The sequence below is a fragment of the Fundulus heteroclitus genome, chromosome 11, assembly GCF_011125445.2.
Source record: "Fundulus heteroclitus isolate FHET01 chromosome 11, MU-UCD_Fhet_4.1, whole genome shotgun sequence".
NCBI lineage: Eukaryota > Metazoa > Chordata > Actinopteri > Cyprinodontiformes > Fundulidae > Fundulus > Fundulus heteroclitus.
This window is the reverse complement of record NC_046371.1, coordinates 30,326,677-30,347,027: the sequence shown is the minus strand read 5'-3', so window position 1 is coordinate 30,347,027 and position 20,351 is coordinate 30,326,677. Positions and strand designations below refer to the sequence as shown.

Here is a 20,351-nt window from a genome sequence, read left to right as displayed (position 1 = left end):
TGTGTGTGCACGTACATGCACGTACATGCACGTGAACAGTTGCCACTAACGGCTTACCCACTCAATGCCCATAAAATGCCACCACCAGGCACACAATGGCGGAGAGCACCACCATTGGATGAAAATGTTCTCTTACTAACAGCACTGTAAAGTTATGAGTTCCTTACTTCTTCACTAGACATGTTCCTCTGAAAGGTGATGCTGTTTGGCTGTGGAGATTGAGAGAGGTGTGGGTTGGTACACATCTTGTTTTGGTCTACACTACAGACAGTGCTCAAGCTCCACCTAGTGGTGAAAAATGAATTATTGGTCCTTTAAGCCATGATGTAAAACTGTGGAGAAGATGATGATCTCGCCTAGACATTCCCCTAAACTTACAGGCAGGGCTCAGTTGCTAGCTGGATACTCTGGAGTGGCTGCAGAGATCCGAAACTTAAGTAGGAAAATCCATTGATGGGATAGCTTTTAGTAGTGCACTTTATAAATTTAGCCTTTTTTGAATAGTGACAAGAAGAAAAAACCCTTGCCCAAAGAAAGGCGTAACAGAATTTAAAGGCATGAAGGTGACACAGTACACATGTGGAAGAAGGTGTTTTGGTCAAAAGCCCCAGAATGTAAGTATTTTGCCAAAATGTGAGACGTTATATTTGGCAGAGAACTCACACTGCCCTCACCAGGAAAATGTGCCTAGCATGTCATTACGTTCTCATCTAGGAGGGGTGAACGTGGCAACGTGGCGCAATCTGCTGGGTTTCCTGTGATAGAAAGCATTTTAACCAATCTGTCTGTATGATTTGATAGAACTGACCCTGAGAAGACAAGTATTGTGAATTGGTGCTATATAAGTTAATTAAACTGAATTGCATTGAACTGAATGAGACATGGTGGTGGCAGTGTCAGGGATATTTTTCTTTAATTGACAGAGAGAGAAGCCGCTCTGAAATAATAATAGGAGGATTGATGGACATAAATAAAGTCAAACTTGAATGAAAACCTGTTAAATAATATAAAAGACCGGAGGCAGGGTCACAGGCTTACCTTCCAGCAGAACAACGGCCAAAACCATCCAGCCAGCGCTACAGTGGAGTGGTTTAGGTGAAACCCTAGTTTGCGAGTCAAAACGGTCTAGTCAAAGTCCCAAACTAACTGAACTGAAAATATGTCTTGAAATCAGATGGTTATAGACAATCTCTATTTAATCTGACTTAATTGGAGCAGTTGTGTAACAAATGGGCAAAAGTTTCAGTCTCTAGGTGTCCAGAGTTGCTGAATATACTTCCCAAAAATATATTAGGGTATTGCTGCTATTTTTCCAAGGTTTTCTTTTGAAGGTTTTTTTTTTTTTTTTTTTTACAAGGAACACCTATGGTCAGCTTAAAAAGAACATTTTGTTTCAAAAACTTATTTAAACATGCTTTAAAACAAATAAGATGTCAAGGCTTATGCTTTGCTTTATTTCCACTGATAACAGGTGTTCCTTTGCTCCCCCAGGTCCTCCAGTCATTGTAGGAATGAGCATCAACATAGCCAGCATCGACTCCATCTCAGAAGTAAACATGGTGAGTTACATTCTCCCTGTTCTTGGGTCATTCTTGTGTTTGTTCCCACCATCCACGGGTCACTGTTGACATTATCTGTGTCACTGGGAGGGCTTTAAATGATGTCCACAACCCTGTTGCCCAGTATATCACTCTGAGACCAACAAAGCGAGATCCACTTTTATCCACACAGACACCAGGGTGACTACATGAAGCAATCAGTGCATCAGCGAATACTTGATCACGCAGGGGGTTCTGAGAATGAAACTAAGAACATATCTTTTTGAACAACAGTTAGTTTGCTGGCAGTCAGAGAGACAGGCTGTGCAGAGAAAAATACAATATGGCTGATGTCCAGGGAGGAATGTCACTCTGTCTGTCAGCTCCTCTCTGATTTCTCCCAGTGACAAAATCAGTCACAGTAGAGCTCAGTCCGTCCGTCCGTCCTTCCTTCCTTCCTTCCTTCCTTCCGTCCGTCCTTCCTTCCTTCCTTCCTTCCTTCCTTCCTTCCTTCCTTCCTTCCTTCCTTCCTTCCTTCCTTCCTTCCTTCTTTCCTTCCTTCCTTCCTTCCTTCCTTCCTTCCTTTCCTCCTTGGCACTGAAACTAGCAGTTTGTGTAAAAGGGGGAATGATCCATTCATTACAGTATAGTGTAGCTATACTGCTAAGCAGCCTACGGTGCTTAGCAGTATAGCTTTTCACCTAGTTTTAGTCACAGAGCAGTGTTTCTGATTGACTGATGCATTCAGATTTATTTGTTACAAACATATCATTTTGTATGTAGGTATCCACCTGTGTCTCTTTTTACCCTTTTTATTTTATCTTGTGTTGCAGCTCTCCATGGATGGGCATTTTTTTTTATCCAAAAACTACCAATTTGCAATACGTTTTATTTTTCTTTGATTATATTTTGTTAATTTTGTTCAGTTCTGATTTTAAACCTAACAATATTTTTTGTAGATTCTCTGCTGGGGAATATTTACTGACTGTAAAAGGCCTGGCACATCTCACACAGGCACATGTTTTAATCTAACCTGTTCATATGAATTTCTTTTCGCTTGTTCACAGGACTACACTATCACAATGTATTTCCAGCAGAGCTGGAGAGACAAACGTTTGGCCTATGGGGAGCTGAACCTAAACTTGACTTTGGACAACCGTGTAGCAGACCAGCTGTGGCTCCCTGATACCTACTTCCTTAATGACAAGAAGTCCTTTCTTCACGGGGTGACTGTGAAAAACAGAATGATCCGACTGCATCCTGATGGCACTGTCCTATATGGGCTGAGGTAAGAGGAAGAAAACTGTTTGGCTCTCCGTGCATTGTCAGGTGGTGTTCAGGAGAATAGCTGTATCTGGCGACATTCATGGTTAACAGAAGGTGGGGTTACATGAATGATTATGTTGTCTATGAAATATGCAATTAAACTATATATGCATCTGAACTCTCAGATGATTTAGTATGATCAGCAGATCTGAACAGCGTATAAAAACAGTTTTTAGGTAACTATATGTCTCACTAACTGGAGTTTGCGGCTTTACTTTAAATAATTTTAATTTAAATCTTTAGCATTTACTTTCTTTCTTGGCCTTTCAGTCATGAACTCATTCCTGGGAGAACTTTTGGTCTATGTAAAGGCATTTGCTTCCTTTTCGATAACTTTTCTATAAATGTTTTATGAAGCTTTGAAATTCAAAGGAATCCCAAAATTCTTACAACGTTTTATGATAGTAGAACACTGCTTGATAATGCACACTGCCTACTGACATGGTTTGTAGTTTTTAGCTTCATTGAGGCTGAACCCTAACTTTGCATTGTCAGACCAGAACCAATGACTTCTATATTTTCCTCATTAGGCTGGAGGATATGCTGTCCTGTTTACTCGCTGCTATTTAGGAAACCTTCATGGTGACACATCAGTATAATTGACATCAACATAGACAGGACATGTGGAAGACCAAGGAAGAATAAGGGCTAAATAAAACTATCTACATCAGATAAACAGTATAAGTCATGTTATAAAAAACAGAAATAAAAAAAAAAAATATCCCAAACCAAATACATAACCTGAAAGATGCATTGTTCTTCATTTTTTATCTAGTGCTATTTTTTTGGCAGCCAAATTGTATATCCTGCTGTATTTCGTATATGAACTTTGTTAGACTTCATCAAATCAATCTAGTAACTGCTGACCATACAATAAAAATATCTGGAGCAGGTTCATTGATAAAAAGTAGTTTAGTATCCAACAGAAAATAATGAAAGTGCAAGATTATTCTTATTTTGCAAACTTTTCAATATTCTTAATATTTTTCTCCTGATGTTAAACCAGAGCTGATGAAGTAAAAATGGTGAATATGTCTTTGTGACTGCTTCCTGTTACAAAGTACCATTTAAAACTGGATGTGCACCTTGAATTGACATGAGATTAAATGATCCCTTGAATTTTCAGCCTTTTTAAATGGATTAACATTTAATAGGTCAACAATAAGTGGCCTAAACAAAATCAAAAATAACTTCCTTTAAATGAAATCAAAAAGCATAGAAAGTGCAAAGAAAGTTACTCCTTTAGCTCTCCACAACAACTATTGATGAAGACCACTAAATATAGGACTGTTACTACAGATAAAAATAAAAAAATAAAAAGAACAATTTTTAAAGGTATATAGCCACGTCATATGCTCATAAAAAGACCAAAACCATTTGATCATGATAAAAGAAAGGTATATACACCAAGCCTCCATCCTGATAATGGTTTGATGATAATTTTTGTTGATAAAAATAGTAATAAAACAGTATTAAATACTATAATAAAGACTGAGCCTGATCCTCTGCAATGTCGCTCAATAAAGCGGCAGCTTGGCGTGATCGATGACCAACGATCTACAACAACTTTAAGAGCCTCATCAGAACATTTACTCACGTCAATCAACTCTGTGGTCACATCTAGTTCTCAGCAGGCTTAGCGTCTGCTTCAACATTCATACTGTATTCCCAGCGACTTTCCAGTCTTTTCCTTCTAGGAATCATATATTTGTTTGCATTTTTTTTACTGGATCTTGGACCATTCTGCATTGTTTCGCTGGGAGAAGCTAATAGTCGTTAGCCGCTTTCTTGTTTTATCCCCTGCTGTGCATGCACAGTGTTGTACTTCCTCTGTCATTAAAAAAAAAACACGTAAGGCTTTATTTATTAACAAATTGAGCAAAAACAAAGCGTAAAATGCCAAAAAATAACAACTAATATGTCAGCAGGAGCTACTGCACCTTTAAAGGTGATATTTGTACATAAACTTAATGATGGCTTAGGTGAAATTCTTGTTTGAGCGCATTATTTCAACAGCAACCTCCAGGCAATCCTGGACTATGAAGCAATCGTCAGATGATGCATTTCTTGGAAAAGCTTGCAAAGCTTTAATAATTCAGGAAGTTGAAGTGTCTGAGAGAAAAAAAAAGTATGGACACAGAAAAAATGTTTCATGCATGCTAAGATACTCTTCACCTTCCTCTGACCCTTACCACAGAGAGCAAGAGGCTGTATTATATCACCAGTATTTTGAAGGATACACTTATATTAAATGAGTAATGACACAGTGATTACAATTTTATTTTCCAAAATAGACAGATGGTGCAGACTATGATTTGGCCCAATTGCTGTTGGGAAAAGGGAATGAGAGCAAGAAGAAGACAATGAGATTACCTGTGGCTCTAGAAAAAAAGAAGTTCCTCGCTGTTATTACGCATGTTTTCACAGGATAAAAAACGACAGATTTATATTTGGCACCAGCAAGCAGTCTTCAAAGTGTTATTTTTAAAGCTAAAGTTCCTCTAATGTGACCTCAGACATATACTCAATGTTTCTGAAGGAGCAAGAGACACATCCAAGCACAGATTCACTGACCCTGAAAGCTTAAAAAAAGGTGTAAAAATCTCACTTTGACAAAACAAACATTTAGGTCAACAGCAAATGTGAACAATGGCAGCTGACAAAATTCCCATGGGTGTTAAGATAGTCAGATCAGGTTTGCTAAAAATCAGAGCTGATTTTTATTTTAATATTCATTTTTTTTTCTAAGTCAGCTCATTTTAGTGTGGTGGTATGTTTTCTTCCATTTCTAAATATAAAGAGCAGCGACAAAGTTCAGATCAAGTTTAAGTTCTGTAATCTCATCCCAGAATGTTTTGAAGTGGATGAAACACCTTCTAACAAGTTCATAAGTTATTACTGGAATTCACGTTTAGTGACTTTGACCTGTTGACTCTATTCTAATAATAGACAAAATCTAATTATATCATTACTATTATTGTAATGCAGATAGAAAGGCCACTTCACTGGTGTGGAATTTTTGTCCTTTTTATGTGAGACAAACATGCCATAATTCTGCAGGTTAGGTTACAGTCGAAACCAGATATATACATAAAGTATGGAAAAAGACATAACAATAAATCAGATTAAAGGTTTTCTGCTTTGGGTGACTTTCGATTTCTACATTTATTTCTATTTCCTAAAGGCCAGAATACTGACCTTTCAGAAGAAATATTCTTCAAATTTAGATGTTTACACACATTTCTTTAGTTTTTGGTAAAGATATTAAATAATATGATGGAAATGTGACCAGAAACTGGAAACGTTTAACCTGATTGGATGTCTGACCCAGGAAAAAAATAAATAAATGTTGCTTTGCTACATGTAGTAGGTAAGCATCTCCTTTCGTTAGTATATGGTAAAAACATGTGCCTGGTAGATAAGGAACTTTGAACACAAGTTGTAAAAAAAAAAAAAGGTGCAATAGGCCAACTCAGCATAAATTGAATAAACAGTTCTGTAGCATTTAAATGCAGCATTTGTGTTAATGAGTCTTTTAGACGTGTTCAACATAAAAAATAAATAAATACCAAAAAAAACCAAAAAACTTTGCACCACTGTTAATCAAAGCCAGTAGGGACTCAGGAGAATTGCATTCTAGAATTGGGCTAATTTGCAGTTCGCCATCTGATCTGAACAAACATTACCAGCTGCTCTGCTCAGCCCTCCCGAAGGCTTCGCTGGAACCAGGGAAGTACAAGCAAGGCAGAAAAAACCATTAGGGCTCCAGGTGGGAATTCATAGCAGAACTGGGTGGGGGGTGGGTTGTGGTACTTTGCATGTGCAGAACAATTTCAGTTTTAGCTTCCCTGTTAACAGTACAGCGCATCCACACCTGGCCAACATCCCTATTCCATCACTCAACAAAAAAGTTGATCAGCATTGTCGCCACGTACAGGCAGGAACATGTTTATACTCTTTGAACTTTTTCACATTTTTTTCATGGTTGCGTTTTATGTGGATTTTATGTGATAGATGGACACAAAGTAGTGCATACATGTGGAGTTGTTGGAAGAGAACAGTACACAGTTTTCAACATTTTTTTTGCATGTAAAAATCCAAAATGTGTGGCGTACATTCTTATTCAGCCCCCATTACTCTGATATCCCAAAATGGAGTGTGGTGCAACTAGTAGCTTTTAGAATCCATATCTCAGTACAAACCCAGCTGTTATGTCAAGGCCTTGGAGATTTGTTGGAGAATATTAGTCAAACAGCCTTATGAAGACCAAAGAACACAATGATGATTCCCAAATGGAACTTTCATGCAATACACCGTCCCCAAAGTAATTTATGTTCATAGTAGCATTATGAGTTGTGGATGCTTTTGCCCAGTAGAGGCAATGAAACTCATCAGAAATGATGGCACAATTGATCAAGTTAAATCAAGGGAAATCTGAGAAAAAATCATTTAAAGTCTGCAAAGGTCTTCTGGTAAAGGTTGGAGCTTCACCTTCCAGCAAACATTAAGAGCCACAGTGGAATAGTTTCAATCCAAGTTTATTCCTAGTTAGAATAACCCATTCCAAGTCCTGGACAAATCTGACAATGTATGACAGGGCTTGAATATTGCTCACCAGCCCATCTGACTGAGTTTGAGCCCATCTAGTGGACACATACCCCAACACATGCTGCTGTAATAAGTGCAGTGATAAGTAGAACACACACCACACTTTTCAGATGTCTTATTGCTAAAAACTTCATCCTTTTAATTCCACTTTATAACTGTGCCTTACTTTGTGCTGGCCAGACACATATAGCACAGCAATGCTTGTGGCTGCAACATGAACCAATTTTTAATAGCAGTGATACTCGTTTAACTGTCGTGTTAGCGTGTAGGCATTCTGCCACGATCATCAAAAATGTATTATTAGCTAAAATGACCACTTTTCTCTAATTGCATGTTATAGAATAGAAAGCATTGGCTTTATAAATAGACCGGCTATAGTTGCAGCAGAAACCAAGTGTAAGATATAATTATGTCGACAGGCTTTATGGGATGGAAAAATCCATCCCTCCTTAAATGATATTATGTTAGCTTCATGTAGATACCTGGGTGAAATTGATAAACTATCTATTATTCTTCATCTAATTAATCATAAATTGCAGTCCTGAATGTTTGTAGATATGAAAAACGACAAAATATAGTGCAATCAGTTGCTTTGGAGCAACTGTATTATTTGAAACAGACCGCCTCAACATTGCAGTTCAGCAAGCAGCGAATCTAGTTACATGAGATCAGCAGTTCCTATATATTATATTTGAGTTGTGAAGGGTTTTCTGTTTCTTAAAGGATTCCAGGAAATTAGTTTCCAGGGGATAAAAACAAGCTCTATATTAATGAGTAAATATCAAGAAGTTTAAACAGAACTCATTTCTGGTGATTGTTTCTCTGCAGTGATGGCGCACGGCAGATGACATCAAGCCCTTGGATCTGTCCTCCAGACCATTTTTTTGCACTGTTCTGTAATTAGCGGCAGCTCATAATCTACATCCAGTGGTGTACCAGGACCTTTTACAAGCCTCCTGCAAGCATATAATTAAAGCGCTTTGTTAAAATGTTTGACTTTGCTTGAGGGTTGTATGCAGATTCTTTTTTTTTTATTATCCAGAACAAAAGGCATATGTAACAATAGATGTTTGTAGCTTCAGTCTGGTTCATTTACATTTTGTGGGACTCAACTTTGACTATTTCACACAGTGTGGGATACATTTTAAGGCCGACTATTTAAATAAGTTCTCTCTGCACTGATGTGTCTGTGCACGGCAGAATGCAGACCGAGGACAATCACACCCACAATGAATCTCTTTGTGTGGTTCTTTGTTCAGTCACTGTGCAATGTTCTTGTTCGTTCGCTCATCTTTATTTTTAGCCTTTACATATCTAAAGACTCTTTATTGTGATTTTAACATGAGTTGTCCTGATCAACTATTTTTACTAGCCACAAAAAGCACAGTATATCAATTAAATATGAGAACTTCCAATTTATTTAACCTTTGTTTATACAGGTATTGTTATTGAGATCCAAAATCTCATTTTTAAAAGAGACATTTTTTTTAAAAACTACAAAGAAAATACAGTTTTACAAACACAGTAACAATACAAGTAATTAAAACATTCAACTCAATTAAATAAGATGATAAAATATGACTTAAAAACAAGAGCAAGCTGCAAAACACAATTTCTCTCTTTCTTTTTTTTTTTAAAAGAAATGATGATTCACATGGAAATAGTTTCCGATCCTGCTGTAGAGTATTCCATGTTTATGGGCAAAGTACGAAAATGATAAGTCCAAGATAATAATGGAGCAGGAAATTACAAGGCACATCAGCTTAAAAGTTAACAAAAGCAAATCTACCATTCCAGCTATTTTACAATTCAACAGGAGAAACAGTTCAAAATCCCCAAGAGATCAGCATTGGTTAAATTCTTCTACGTTCAGCTATATTCATTAGAACATGATCCAAACTAGTGCTGCACTGTAGCACTGTTGCGTTGTAGCAAGAAGGTCCTGGGTTCAACCCCTGGGTTCAGGCGGAGTCTGCATGTTCTCCCCGTGCATGCATGGGTTGTCTCTGGGTTAATTGGTCTCTAAATTGCCCTTAGCTGTGACAGTTTGGGCATGGTTGTTTTGTCCTGTGTGTCTGTATGTTGTCCTGTGATGGACTGACGAACACCCACTGGAGAGAGGCATTAGCCCTCGCTACCCTGCAAGGAAAAGCGTCTGTGGAAAATAATTAATCTAAACTATATTAAATGTTCTCAAAAGAAATATAATAAACCATTCTGGACCATATTACCACCACTCTTCAATAAGCTAACAAATGAACAGAAATCCGATTCTAAAGTACAATACAAGATGAATACAGCTGACATAGCAGCGATTCTTAAAATAAAGACCCGATGTAACCTTCTAGCTACTGTCCACTCTCCTTAATAAATACATATCTGAAAATCATTACCAAACCACTTAGAGCACAGATGAAGAAAAAAAAAAAAAAAAACGTTTCTGCACTAATTCACCCAGACCACTGGCTTGATTCAAAAATGACACCCAATTGACTGCACATATAAATTATTTAAATTAATTAATACATCTAAACTAAAACTGTAGTAGTTTCATTGGATGCAGAGAAAGCCTTTGACAAACTAAAGGGACCATTTTTACTCAAGATATTACAGAACATTGATTTGGAGAATTGTTCATTGGATGTATGAAACACTGTATATCTTACAGAGGGCCACAATACGTGCCAATGAAGTAATGTCATCTAGTTTCATACTCCACAGAGGAACCAGACAAGCATGCTCTCTTTTCTCCTGTTTAACAGCCCTTTTCATTAAACCACTTTAGCAATAAAGAAAATGATTAAAATGGAAGGAATTTGGGATAGACATATCAAACATAAAATCTGTTTGTATGCAGATGATAATGTGTTATTCTTACAAAATCTATATAATTCCCTTCAAGAAACTTCACCTGTTCTAGACATCAGCAACCAAAAAACTCTTCATCATTCTCAGCTGCAGAATCCCTGCTTCAACAACCCTCTGTTTGCTGAGCAGTGTTGCAAAACTCGAAAATTTCCCTGATAAATACAAAGAGCCACTCTTCGTTTCTTTATCACCAAGAAAACAATTGTTGTTAATTGGAAATCAAAGAAATTGTTACATATTAACATTTGGACTTTCTCACTGAATAAATTGATCTGAAAGACATCATTACTTTATCTATCAATGTTTGTAACACATTTTTAGAACCCGTTAAACTGAATGTAAACCTAAATGCCCTGTACAGTCAATAAAGCAAAGATGAATGTTTACATAGAAAAAAACGAATCCCGTACTTTTACGCACCGTTTTACTGCTATTGTTTTTAATCAGTTAATTAATTTATTGATTAAGTACCCTTAATAACCCTTTTTCAAAATCAGTTGGTGGAAAATGCCTGCAGATAATAGATTATTTCCTTCTCTCTCTCTCTTTTTCTCTCTCTCTCTCTCTCTCTCTCTCTCTCTCTCTCTCTCTCTCTCTCTCTCTCTCTCTCTCTCTCTCTCTCTCTCTCTCTCTGTTGACCAGTAAATTATATGTTCTTTTTACATTAGGAAACAAAAGATAAAACAAAGGATAAGAAGGGAAATCAAATTATGTATAATATAAATGCATGGTGGGAATTGTATCCAACTCTACTATTCATTTTTTAATGCATCACATAAGATGAGGGGTCCCATACGTTTAGCAACCTTTCAATGGCAACAAAATAACAGTACAGAGATGTCTGTGTTGGCCAATATAGTTGAGTAGTTGCCTCCGAATTGGGGGAAGGGCCAGGGTGTACCAACGGGTATCTTTGCTTCACCCTCTGCACCAAATAAGGCTTCCTCCGGAACCGACAGTCTCAAGTGGTTAAAGCATTTAATAACCACCCCCTCACCCCCACTATTAATGCACTTATTTATTTATTTATTTACCTCTACTTGTTCATTTATTTTTGCTACTCTGTAGCAATTACTTTGTAATTCTTATTTTTATTTTATATTTCCTATAATGATTTTTTTGGTCATTATTGCTTCAATTAAGGATGCTTTTTTCTGTCCTTGTTGTTGTAGTAGTAACCTAACCCTCACCCATAGTTTATTCCTGACTCTCCAAGCAACACACAAACCGAGCTTTTACATAGAAAATGAACTTCACTGGACCCTTTAACTTACTTGCAAACTTTTGCTTCTCATTTTGTCTGTTCGCCTCTTATTGGCCTTGGTTACCTCCCAATAAAAAAACTAATTTTTTTTTGTGGGACTCAACTTTGACTGTTTCACACAGTGTGTGATGCATTTTAAGGTCAGCTGTACAATGTCCCCGCTGCACTGATGAGTCTGTGCACGGCAGAATGCAAACCGAGGACAGTCATACCCACAATGAAACTCTTTGTGCGTTTCTTTGTTCCGTCACTATGAAATGTGCTAGTTCTTTTGTTTACCTTTATTTCTAGGCTCACCTTATCTAAAGGCAGACTCTTTATTGTGATTTTAACATCAGTTGCCTTAATCAAGCAGCTTTATTTTTGCATCCTTTTCAAATTTGAGCTGACATTCTCTCTTTTTCACAACTCTGTTCTACTTTTTTTATCTAACTGATCTGGCACTGAATAGTAATATTCTATAGTTTCTGTTTTTTTCCAGCAGTGTGTTTAGATTTATCTAACTGGCTCCAAAAGAAGACAAATTTACTCCACTGCTGTAAAATAACAGTTAAAAGCAATATCTTTCTGGGAGCCTGAAGGACTGCGTGTATTAAAACATGTGCAAACCAATTAGCGTATGCAATGCTTATATTTATACCAGGTGCAAAGCAGTTTGCGTGTGTAAAAAGAGAAAAGCAGGTGCAAATGTTTTTCCGTGTGTGCCGTTATGCAAGACAATTTGTAGGAGAATGATACGCAAATGGGAATTCTTAGCATCCTCAAAGGGATTATTGTCATAGAGACAGCAAGCTCACCTTTTATTCTACTACTCTATCTGTAATGCTATCACCAACGGCCGCAGGAAAGTTTTCAGTGAACAAAGGTTGGAGAAGATCGGCTCTGCTGTTAATTTGACATGGGTATTGTCATTGAAACACAAACCAATAGAATAATAATAAACAGGGGTATTTTAATGTCTATGTGTAAATCTGATTTGTCAGGTGTAATATTTTATTAACCTCAGAAAAGCTAAATATTAAGTTTTGTCTTTTGTTTTGTCGTTATGTAGTCAAACAGTATTTGCAGAACGTTTGAAAAGTGTGTTTTTCCTTTTATATTTTATAATAATAATTAATATGTTGTGATTTGGAGGTGTTTGGTTATGGTTTTGATTTAGATTCATGTTTTCCTTCTCTGTTATGTTCCAAGGGTCTTGCCATTCTCAGTTGTCAGTTTTGTCGTTGGGGTTTTGCCAGAAAAATAACTTCTTGTTTTAGAATTGTTAGATGCTTTTCCTTGCTACTGCATTTCTTCACTTTTCCCCTTCTAGTTAATTCTAGTTAAGTAAAAATCAGCTCCATTCATGGTTATTTCGGTCTGTCACTCTCTTCCATAGTCCCAGCCAATTTACTTAATTCAATCCACCTGTGCTGTGCTCATTATCTAGTATTTATGTCACCTGGGACTCTTTTTACCTTTTTTATACCTACCACCCACAGTCATGTTCTGCCAGATCGCCTGAAAGTCTTATGTGTGTAGACATCCAGCATTTAGTGCATCACCTGTTTTGACCAGTTTCTGTTTTTGGACTCCCTGTTTACCGTGGCCTTGTGGGATACCTAGCCCTTCTTATTTCTGGACATGACTTTGGGCTGCAGTCTGACCACGATTCTTGCCCAGCCTCTTTGTTCTTGTCTGCCTTCTTCTGCTTGTCTCTGTCATCATCATCATCTGGTCAACCTGTCTCAGGAATATCCTATCTTCTGTTATCACCTGTCTATGTAATATCATCTCTGCAATAAGCCGTTTAAAGATGCAAGACTATGTTCTGGGTCGAATACCGCGTTCAATTTGTATCAGTCAGAACATAATATTGTCTTCACTAAAATAAAAAGTTAAATAGCAGAATGCCTGTGCAAATTCTCAGTTTTTTGGGTCACTGCAACAGCAAATGGGCATAAATGGGAAGCAACTGGGCTTTCGCTCAGTTCTTTCTGAAAACCTTTCTACACCTATCCAGGAGTCTTTGTTAATTCTGATGGCTCACTGTTATTTTTAAAGGACATGGAGGCCCATCCTCCTAGGCACATTCTAAGTCAGATGCAAATCAATGCCCACCCGTCACTGTCCTGGGTCATTAGAAGCTATTGCTTGGTGTCAGTGGAGTACTTGGTCAACTGAATCATGGCGAGACTGCTGATGTTATCTCTTCAGAATGTGTTGGAGGGCTGAGCTGTAAACACTGGGGAGTTGGAATAGCAATATCCCCCCTCTGTTTAGTGATGACTTTTCTCTTTTGACCAACATGGCTTCTTTCACCTCTCTTTCAAACCATCTGTTCTCCCTGTCCAAAATCTGGACATCACTGTCTTCAAAAGTGTGCCTTATGTTCTTGAGATTCAAGTGGACTGCTGAATCTTGCCCTAAGCTGCTGGCCCTCCTGTGCTGTCCCATGCGTTCATGTAGTTGTTGTTTAGATTGTCCAATGTAGGAGTCAGAGCAGTCCTCGCTGCATTGGACTGCATATACAACGCCGCTCAGCTGTGGTTCGGGTGTTCTGTCTTCAGGATTAACCAGCCTTTCTCTGAGAGTGTTGTTACGTCTAAAATTTACTGGCATGTTGTGTTTGGAGAAAATTCTTCTGAGTTTCTCAGAAACTCCTGACACATGTTAAATGACAGTGTTCTTGTTTTCTCTGTTTCCTCTGTGTTCCATTCATTAATCGTAAATGAACATAAAGGAGCGCAAATTTTGGAATGTTGAGTGTGAAAAAGTTTTAACCTTTTTATATGAAAAATATGTAGGAATACAGATAGATGGAAGAGCAATGATGTGCAGATAGGTATAATCACCAGATAGCGTCTCCAAATCTGAAATTCCTTCATTACCCTAACATGTCTTTAAAAATATTGTTCTTGTGATCTGAGCCTTTATCTAAACTTATCAAAACAAATGATCATTAGGTGTTTGAGAACAACATTTAATATCAGTTAAACAAGTCCAGCGGTGTTAAAATGGTGGAGCTAGTAGTGCTACCTTGCCTGTGAAAAGACTCCTCTGACTCATCATTAGCAGACCGACGGAGCCTGTTTGATAGTGTACTGAGTCCTGAGAGTATTAGGAGCTTTGTTGAGCTAAGCTCTCACCAGATTGTGTTTTCTTTCTTTCTATTCCAGACTCGGCTCTCGTTTGTTCCTCTGTTTGTGAAGCCAAGTGCCTCTGATAGTACAATGATCTTCTTTGGTAGGGAAGCAACCACATAGAGATAAGTACAGGAGTAGACTGTGTGGGATTCAAACATATTGATAACACATAACAAAAAGTTCCCTGTCTATGATGTTATTTTTTTTTTATCAGGGTGCGATCTAAAGTTTCTTTTTAAATAATTGTTTTATGTTGGCTTAATGCTTGGTCAGAAATACCAGGAGTTTGCCTCTTGTGTAAAGTCTCTTGAATTTATCGAGCCAATATCCTAAATCACTTTTTCCTGCCTTTGTTAGGACTTAATATGTGTTAGTATATTTATGTGTTGTTTTTCATGAGACACATAAACAAATCACTCAAATAAGCTGAAATATTCAAAGAAATATGTGTCCTAAGCGTCAGACTGCTGTTCAGGTTTTAGGCTGCAGATCATCTCTGGTGGGACTGTAATTTGCTGACCTACATCTGCTGACAAGTCCAAACCCCAAACCCTCTCTGTGAGCCGTCCCAACTTGTGTCTGCTCAAGTGATGACTCTCTGCTGACTTGTTAACTGCCACATATAAAGTCAGTTTTATTTCTGGTGGGCTTTTGCCAAGGGATCAGGAATTCATCTCTGTCCGTTGCTTCAGGCAGCTGTCTTCCATACCGCTGCCGTCTTTCTCCTGCCTCGCTATATGAGGATACGAGGATTTGGGCCTTCAATCAACAGGGTGATGGTGTTTGAAATCATACACAAGGTCCTTCAGGGTTTAGGTTGAGTCCTGTTTTTTTTCCCTCTGGAGCTGCGTTTGTAGAGAGATTTGTGTCTTTACCACAGACAGTCTGTTTCATTTTAAGTGTATTTTCTTATCTGCACTGTATTGTACAAAATCATGACAAACAAGGATCTAGAAAGAGAATATTGGGAAATCTACCACACAACCAGACTGTGACGGCAGTTGAAAAAAAATTCTGATGAGTAGTGTTACAGATAGCAGTACGACTGAAAAACCTCAATGCAGAACTGAAAGTATTATTTTTTTACTGCACAACAATTGTTAACATGGCCTTTACAACATTTTCTGTCTTTGTGTGTGTTAGCTTGAAGTAACATTACCATGACAAGTTTTGTTTACCCTAAAGATGCCCATCTAAATGAAATGTTTCACATCATTAAACAAATTTTGATATCAGACAAAAAAAAAAAACCTGATGATGTAATTCAAATTTTAATTTTCAAATGGCAATCCAGTTGATTAAGGGAAACTTATTTTACAATGTGAAAAATTAATTGTCTCCTAAACCTAATAATTGGACGAGCCACCCATGATGCTGGAGATGATTATGCTGCAGCAGCAAGCTGTGCAGCCTGCCATCTTCCATCTACCATCTAACAGGGGTTACCATTAAAGTTTTATTTCAAGGTGGCACAGTGTGACACGTTCAAGTCCTGCATGATTCTGGAAACTGCACAGTGTGTGTCGGGGCGTAGAAATGGCTCTGTAACCTTTTCCAGACAAATTTGTACCAGCAGTGGGGCACACCCTGTGTGAGTCGCCTGTCCAATTCATTCAGTTAAGCCCATTTATAACTAATAAAGCAAACACTTTGTCAAACACAGTTGGGTGTTTATTTGGATTTGCATAGGTGTTGACTGCATCTACAGTAATTATACATTTGAGATTTTCTTTCAGATATTACATTGGATTCTTATCTCTATTTAAACAGATTATACTGACTGACACAGTGTTGTGGGAAGAAAAACATTTAACACTTTTATTGTAGGTTTCTGCTGTTTGTTTCTGGTAACCAAACCTTTGAAAATAAGAATTTTAGTTGTTGACTCACTAACATTACATATATATATATATATATATATATATATATATATATATATATATATATATATATATATATATATGTCATTCCAAGGCACTTTGCAAACATGTGTAATTCATACATAATTTGCATACAGTCTAGTTCTGTTGAAGTTGATTTGATTCAGATTGTTCACTTTAGTGAACAATCTTTGTACAACGTTTTTATCTAGCACATTTAGGTATTCCGGTGGATTTGGCACTTTTTGAAAGCCCCTAAAATGATAACTCAAGAATCAAGAGGCTTTTTTTTCCTTATGTGTTAGCATAGTGACATTTTTGATTAGGCAGACAATGCATTTACATTTGCTATCTTTATAATCTATTATCTAGGACTCCACGGTATTAGGAAAACATTGTTGATACGATTGCTGAATATTGCGATGACAATCCCAAATGCATCTAAGCAGTACTTTGCGATCCGGTTTTGCAAACCTTGATTTTGCAATGACAACTGTCATCTGATATATTGTATGGAAGATATTTCTTTTTAATCACACAGGGGCTTCTTTGTTATATCCCCAGTTAAATATTTGGTGCTAATTGATAAGGTTATCATTACAACAAAGAACATTTTGCTTAAACTAAGATCTTTTTTGTAGTCAAGTCAAAACTGATTCAAAAGCCTATCCGGCCCCTCATGCTGTCAGAGTCCCACACATGCCATCTCTCCGCTAACATGTTAAATTATATCTATCCTTCCTTCCAACAATTGGCCTGAAACCCTGATTGCCAAGTGACCCTTCTTATTAGTATAATCAGCCTTTATCTCGTCATGATGTGTAACAATAGTAGCTCTCAGCAGGGAAACACTGAGAGGCAGCAGGAGAGTGCAGTGCAGTAGAGCAGAACAGAATGCAGTTTGAGCAGCTTTGTGCTTGTGCAGCAGAATGCAGCTCATACCTGTCACACTTTTTTTGTTCATGCATTATTGTCTTTTGTCTTCATAGAGCATTTTTCTCATCATGGTCACAGAAGGCGTACATGCCTCTGCGTAAATCTGCCCGAATCGGTTTCAGCGGAACATATTTTGTTTTCCAATTACCTGCAGACAGAACTCTGGGCAAGCCACCGTGAACAATTTACCGACTCTGTATTCGAGCAATATATTTCCAAGGCAAACAGCTTATTATCTCCTGCATAAGTAATTCTAGGTATTGTACATGGCTGTGTACATTTGCTTACTGCAGCTCTGCAAAACCTTACAACCTTGCATTTGTGGCTAGCATGATTGATAATAAAACGCAAAACAAGTTGCTCCCTTTAAGGAGTGCCACTTTGTAAATTTATTTTTTTTAAATCACCTGTGCAAACGAAAAGGATGTGTGCTGTATCAAAACTTGGGCTCGGAACACGATGCTGGGGTTTTGACACGCGCACGATGAGAGTAAAATATAAGGGCTTTTTTGGGGTGGGGTGGGGCATAATTCATTCTTAAAGCAACTGCAAGAGCGGGCAGAAAGGTAATGAAAGCCAGTATGATGAACACATAGCAGCTGGCATCAACAGCAAAAATGTAATTGCTAAAATGTGCTGTACGGGTAAATGTCTCAGCTAAATGCAAAGGACCCCTATATGTGTAATTTGTAGCAAAAGCTGTTTTTTTCCCGGGCGGCTGGAAATTATTACTGACACTAATAAACTGCTATGCATACATCTTTTCTAACGCTACCTTGCAGAAAGCCGCTACTTGACAGTGGTAATAAATAACAGCTGTCAAGAATAAAAACTGAAGCAAAGCAATGTGAGATTTAAAGCGGTATATTTCCAGACGTTTTAAAAAAAATGCAAAATATTTGTCGTATGGACGAGAATTTAGAAATGTACAGATTATATATTTTTTTTATTTAAAGAGAAGAGAGGTGAGATCTCCTCTGACATGTTGATATCGGTGATGTCTCTTGGATTTAATGGACTTTAAAATAATGAAAACGTTTCCCAGCAACTCAAATCCATTCAAGGCTCTGTGATCATATTTCTATAGGCATTGAAGCTTACATGACCTGTTCCACTGCTGCAGAGACCTCTTTTTTTTTTTTCAACAAACAACATCAAAATCATTACCTTTGAGTCACATATGCACTGGTGTTTTTCTGGGTTTATGTTGCTGAAGATTTGTTTCTCCCTGCACCAAAAGGTGATATAATCACACTGTACATTGACCCGTGTCTTCATGTCTTTCTGCTCTGTCCTTAGAATAACAACTACTGCTGCCTGCATGATGGACTTAAGGAGGTACCCTCTTGATGAGCAGAACTGCACTCTGGAAATCGAAAGCTGTGAGTTTTGTAAATGAATGCATATCTCGCTTAACATTTTATCGCTTTGACCAAATTGATTTCTGCTTTCATTAACCCCTGAAAGCACATGACGTGATCAGGATGAAGCCATTCATTTCTGGCTGATCAATACCTTGAAGTCATTCTACGGTTTCAGGACATCAGTACATCCGTGTTTTGTTCATATGTGTCAGAAAATTTAAGGAAGAGATTCTTAAAATAGCTGGCATGTTTTCAAATGTGCAACATGCAGTGTATTAGATTTTACACAAGAAGTTCACATTGCCTGCGTGCAGACATTGATCCTCGCTGGGCGACTGACGACAATTTGGGGTCTTTGGACAGAATTCATAGCATTAAGCATCACTGATCATCTTGGATCAAAATGTGTTTTTCTACTTGTTGTATTAGTTACAAAATGCAAATGTTTTCATGCACCTTAACCCTTTCACATTTTGCCAGGTTACGGCCATGCGCTTCAATTTATTTAATTAGGATTTGATGTGATCAACCGACACAAAAGTGGTACATGATTGTTATCCATCCATCTATCCATTTTCCGAACCGCTTTATCCCTCATGGGGTCGCGGGGGTTGCTGGTGCCTATCTCCAACGTTCACTGGGCGAGAGGCGGGGTTCACCCTGGACAGGTCGCCAGTCTGTCGCAGATGATTGTTATGAGGAAAGAAAAAAAAAACACTACACTGGCTTTAATTTGGTTTCACGAATTAGAAACTTAAGAAGTGTGGTGAGCATTTGTTTGCTCTGGATACTGGTTTATTCTCTGCTGGACGGTGAATCTCTTCTCTATTCTTAAATGTTTTGTGGCGACCAACAAGTTTTGTTTTCAGTATTTCCTTGCATTTAGCACCTCCCATAAACTCTGAGCTTCTCTGTCCCACTTAAGAAACTCATCTTCAGAACATCATATTGCCCACAGCATGTTTAAAACAGGGAAAAGTCTGAGCAGTGTTTGGTTTTCGCATACAGGTCAGTTATTTCCAACCTGGTCTGCTTCAGCTCGGGAATCTTCTGCCACACGTTTGCTAGACTCTCCTGCATTACTTGTGGCCAACTGGACACAGGACTTATTTTTGCTCTCTTCCAGCCATGGCCTTGTTCTTCTCAAGTTTCCATAAAGGCCAAATTTATGGGCTGCATCACCTTTGGTTGCAATGTCCACAGATTTGTACGCACTTGGCTCTCTGTATCTGCAGCTCCTCCAGAGTTTCTTGGCTGGTTCTCTGAATAATGCTCTCCTCTCCCAGTCTTTCCGAGGGCTTCGCAGAACAGCTGTATTCATGATGAGATAAAACCACAAAGAATTTGACTGTTTACTAGGGGTGTCACAATACACATCATACCAAAACTATGTGTGCAGCCTTGTTGGATCAGTATCTTTATGTGCAAAACTATGTGATGCA

General features: G+C 37.9%; 1 protein-coding gene across 2 annotated transcripts in view; it reads left to right on the top strand.

Moving 5' to 3' along the window:
* The window catches only part of gabrb4 (gamma-aminobutyric acid type A receptor subunit beta4), a 116,772-nt gene that overhangs the window by 85,031 nt on the left and 11,390 nt on the right, over nt 1–20,351 (top strand). For both annotated transcript variants that reach the window (XM_036143366.1, XM_036143365.1), the window contains 3 exons: nt 1,492–1,559; nt 2,606–2,826; nt 18,845–18,927. In XM_036143366.1, coding sequence (XP_035999259.1) covers nt 1,492–1,559; nt 2,606–2,826; nt 18,845–18,927 — 372 coding nt within the window. The remainder of the gene's footprint in view (nt 1–1,491; nt 1,560–2,605; nt 2,827–18,844; nt 18,928–20,351) is intronic.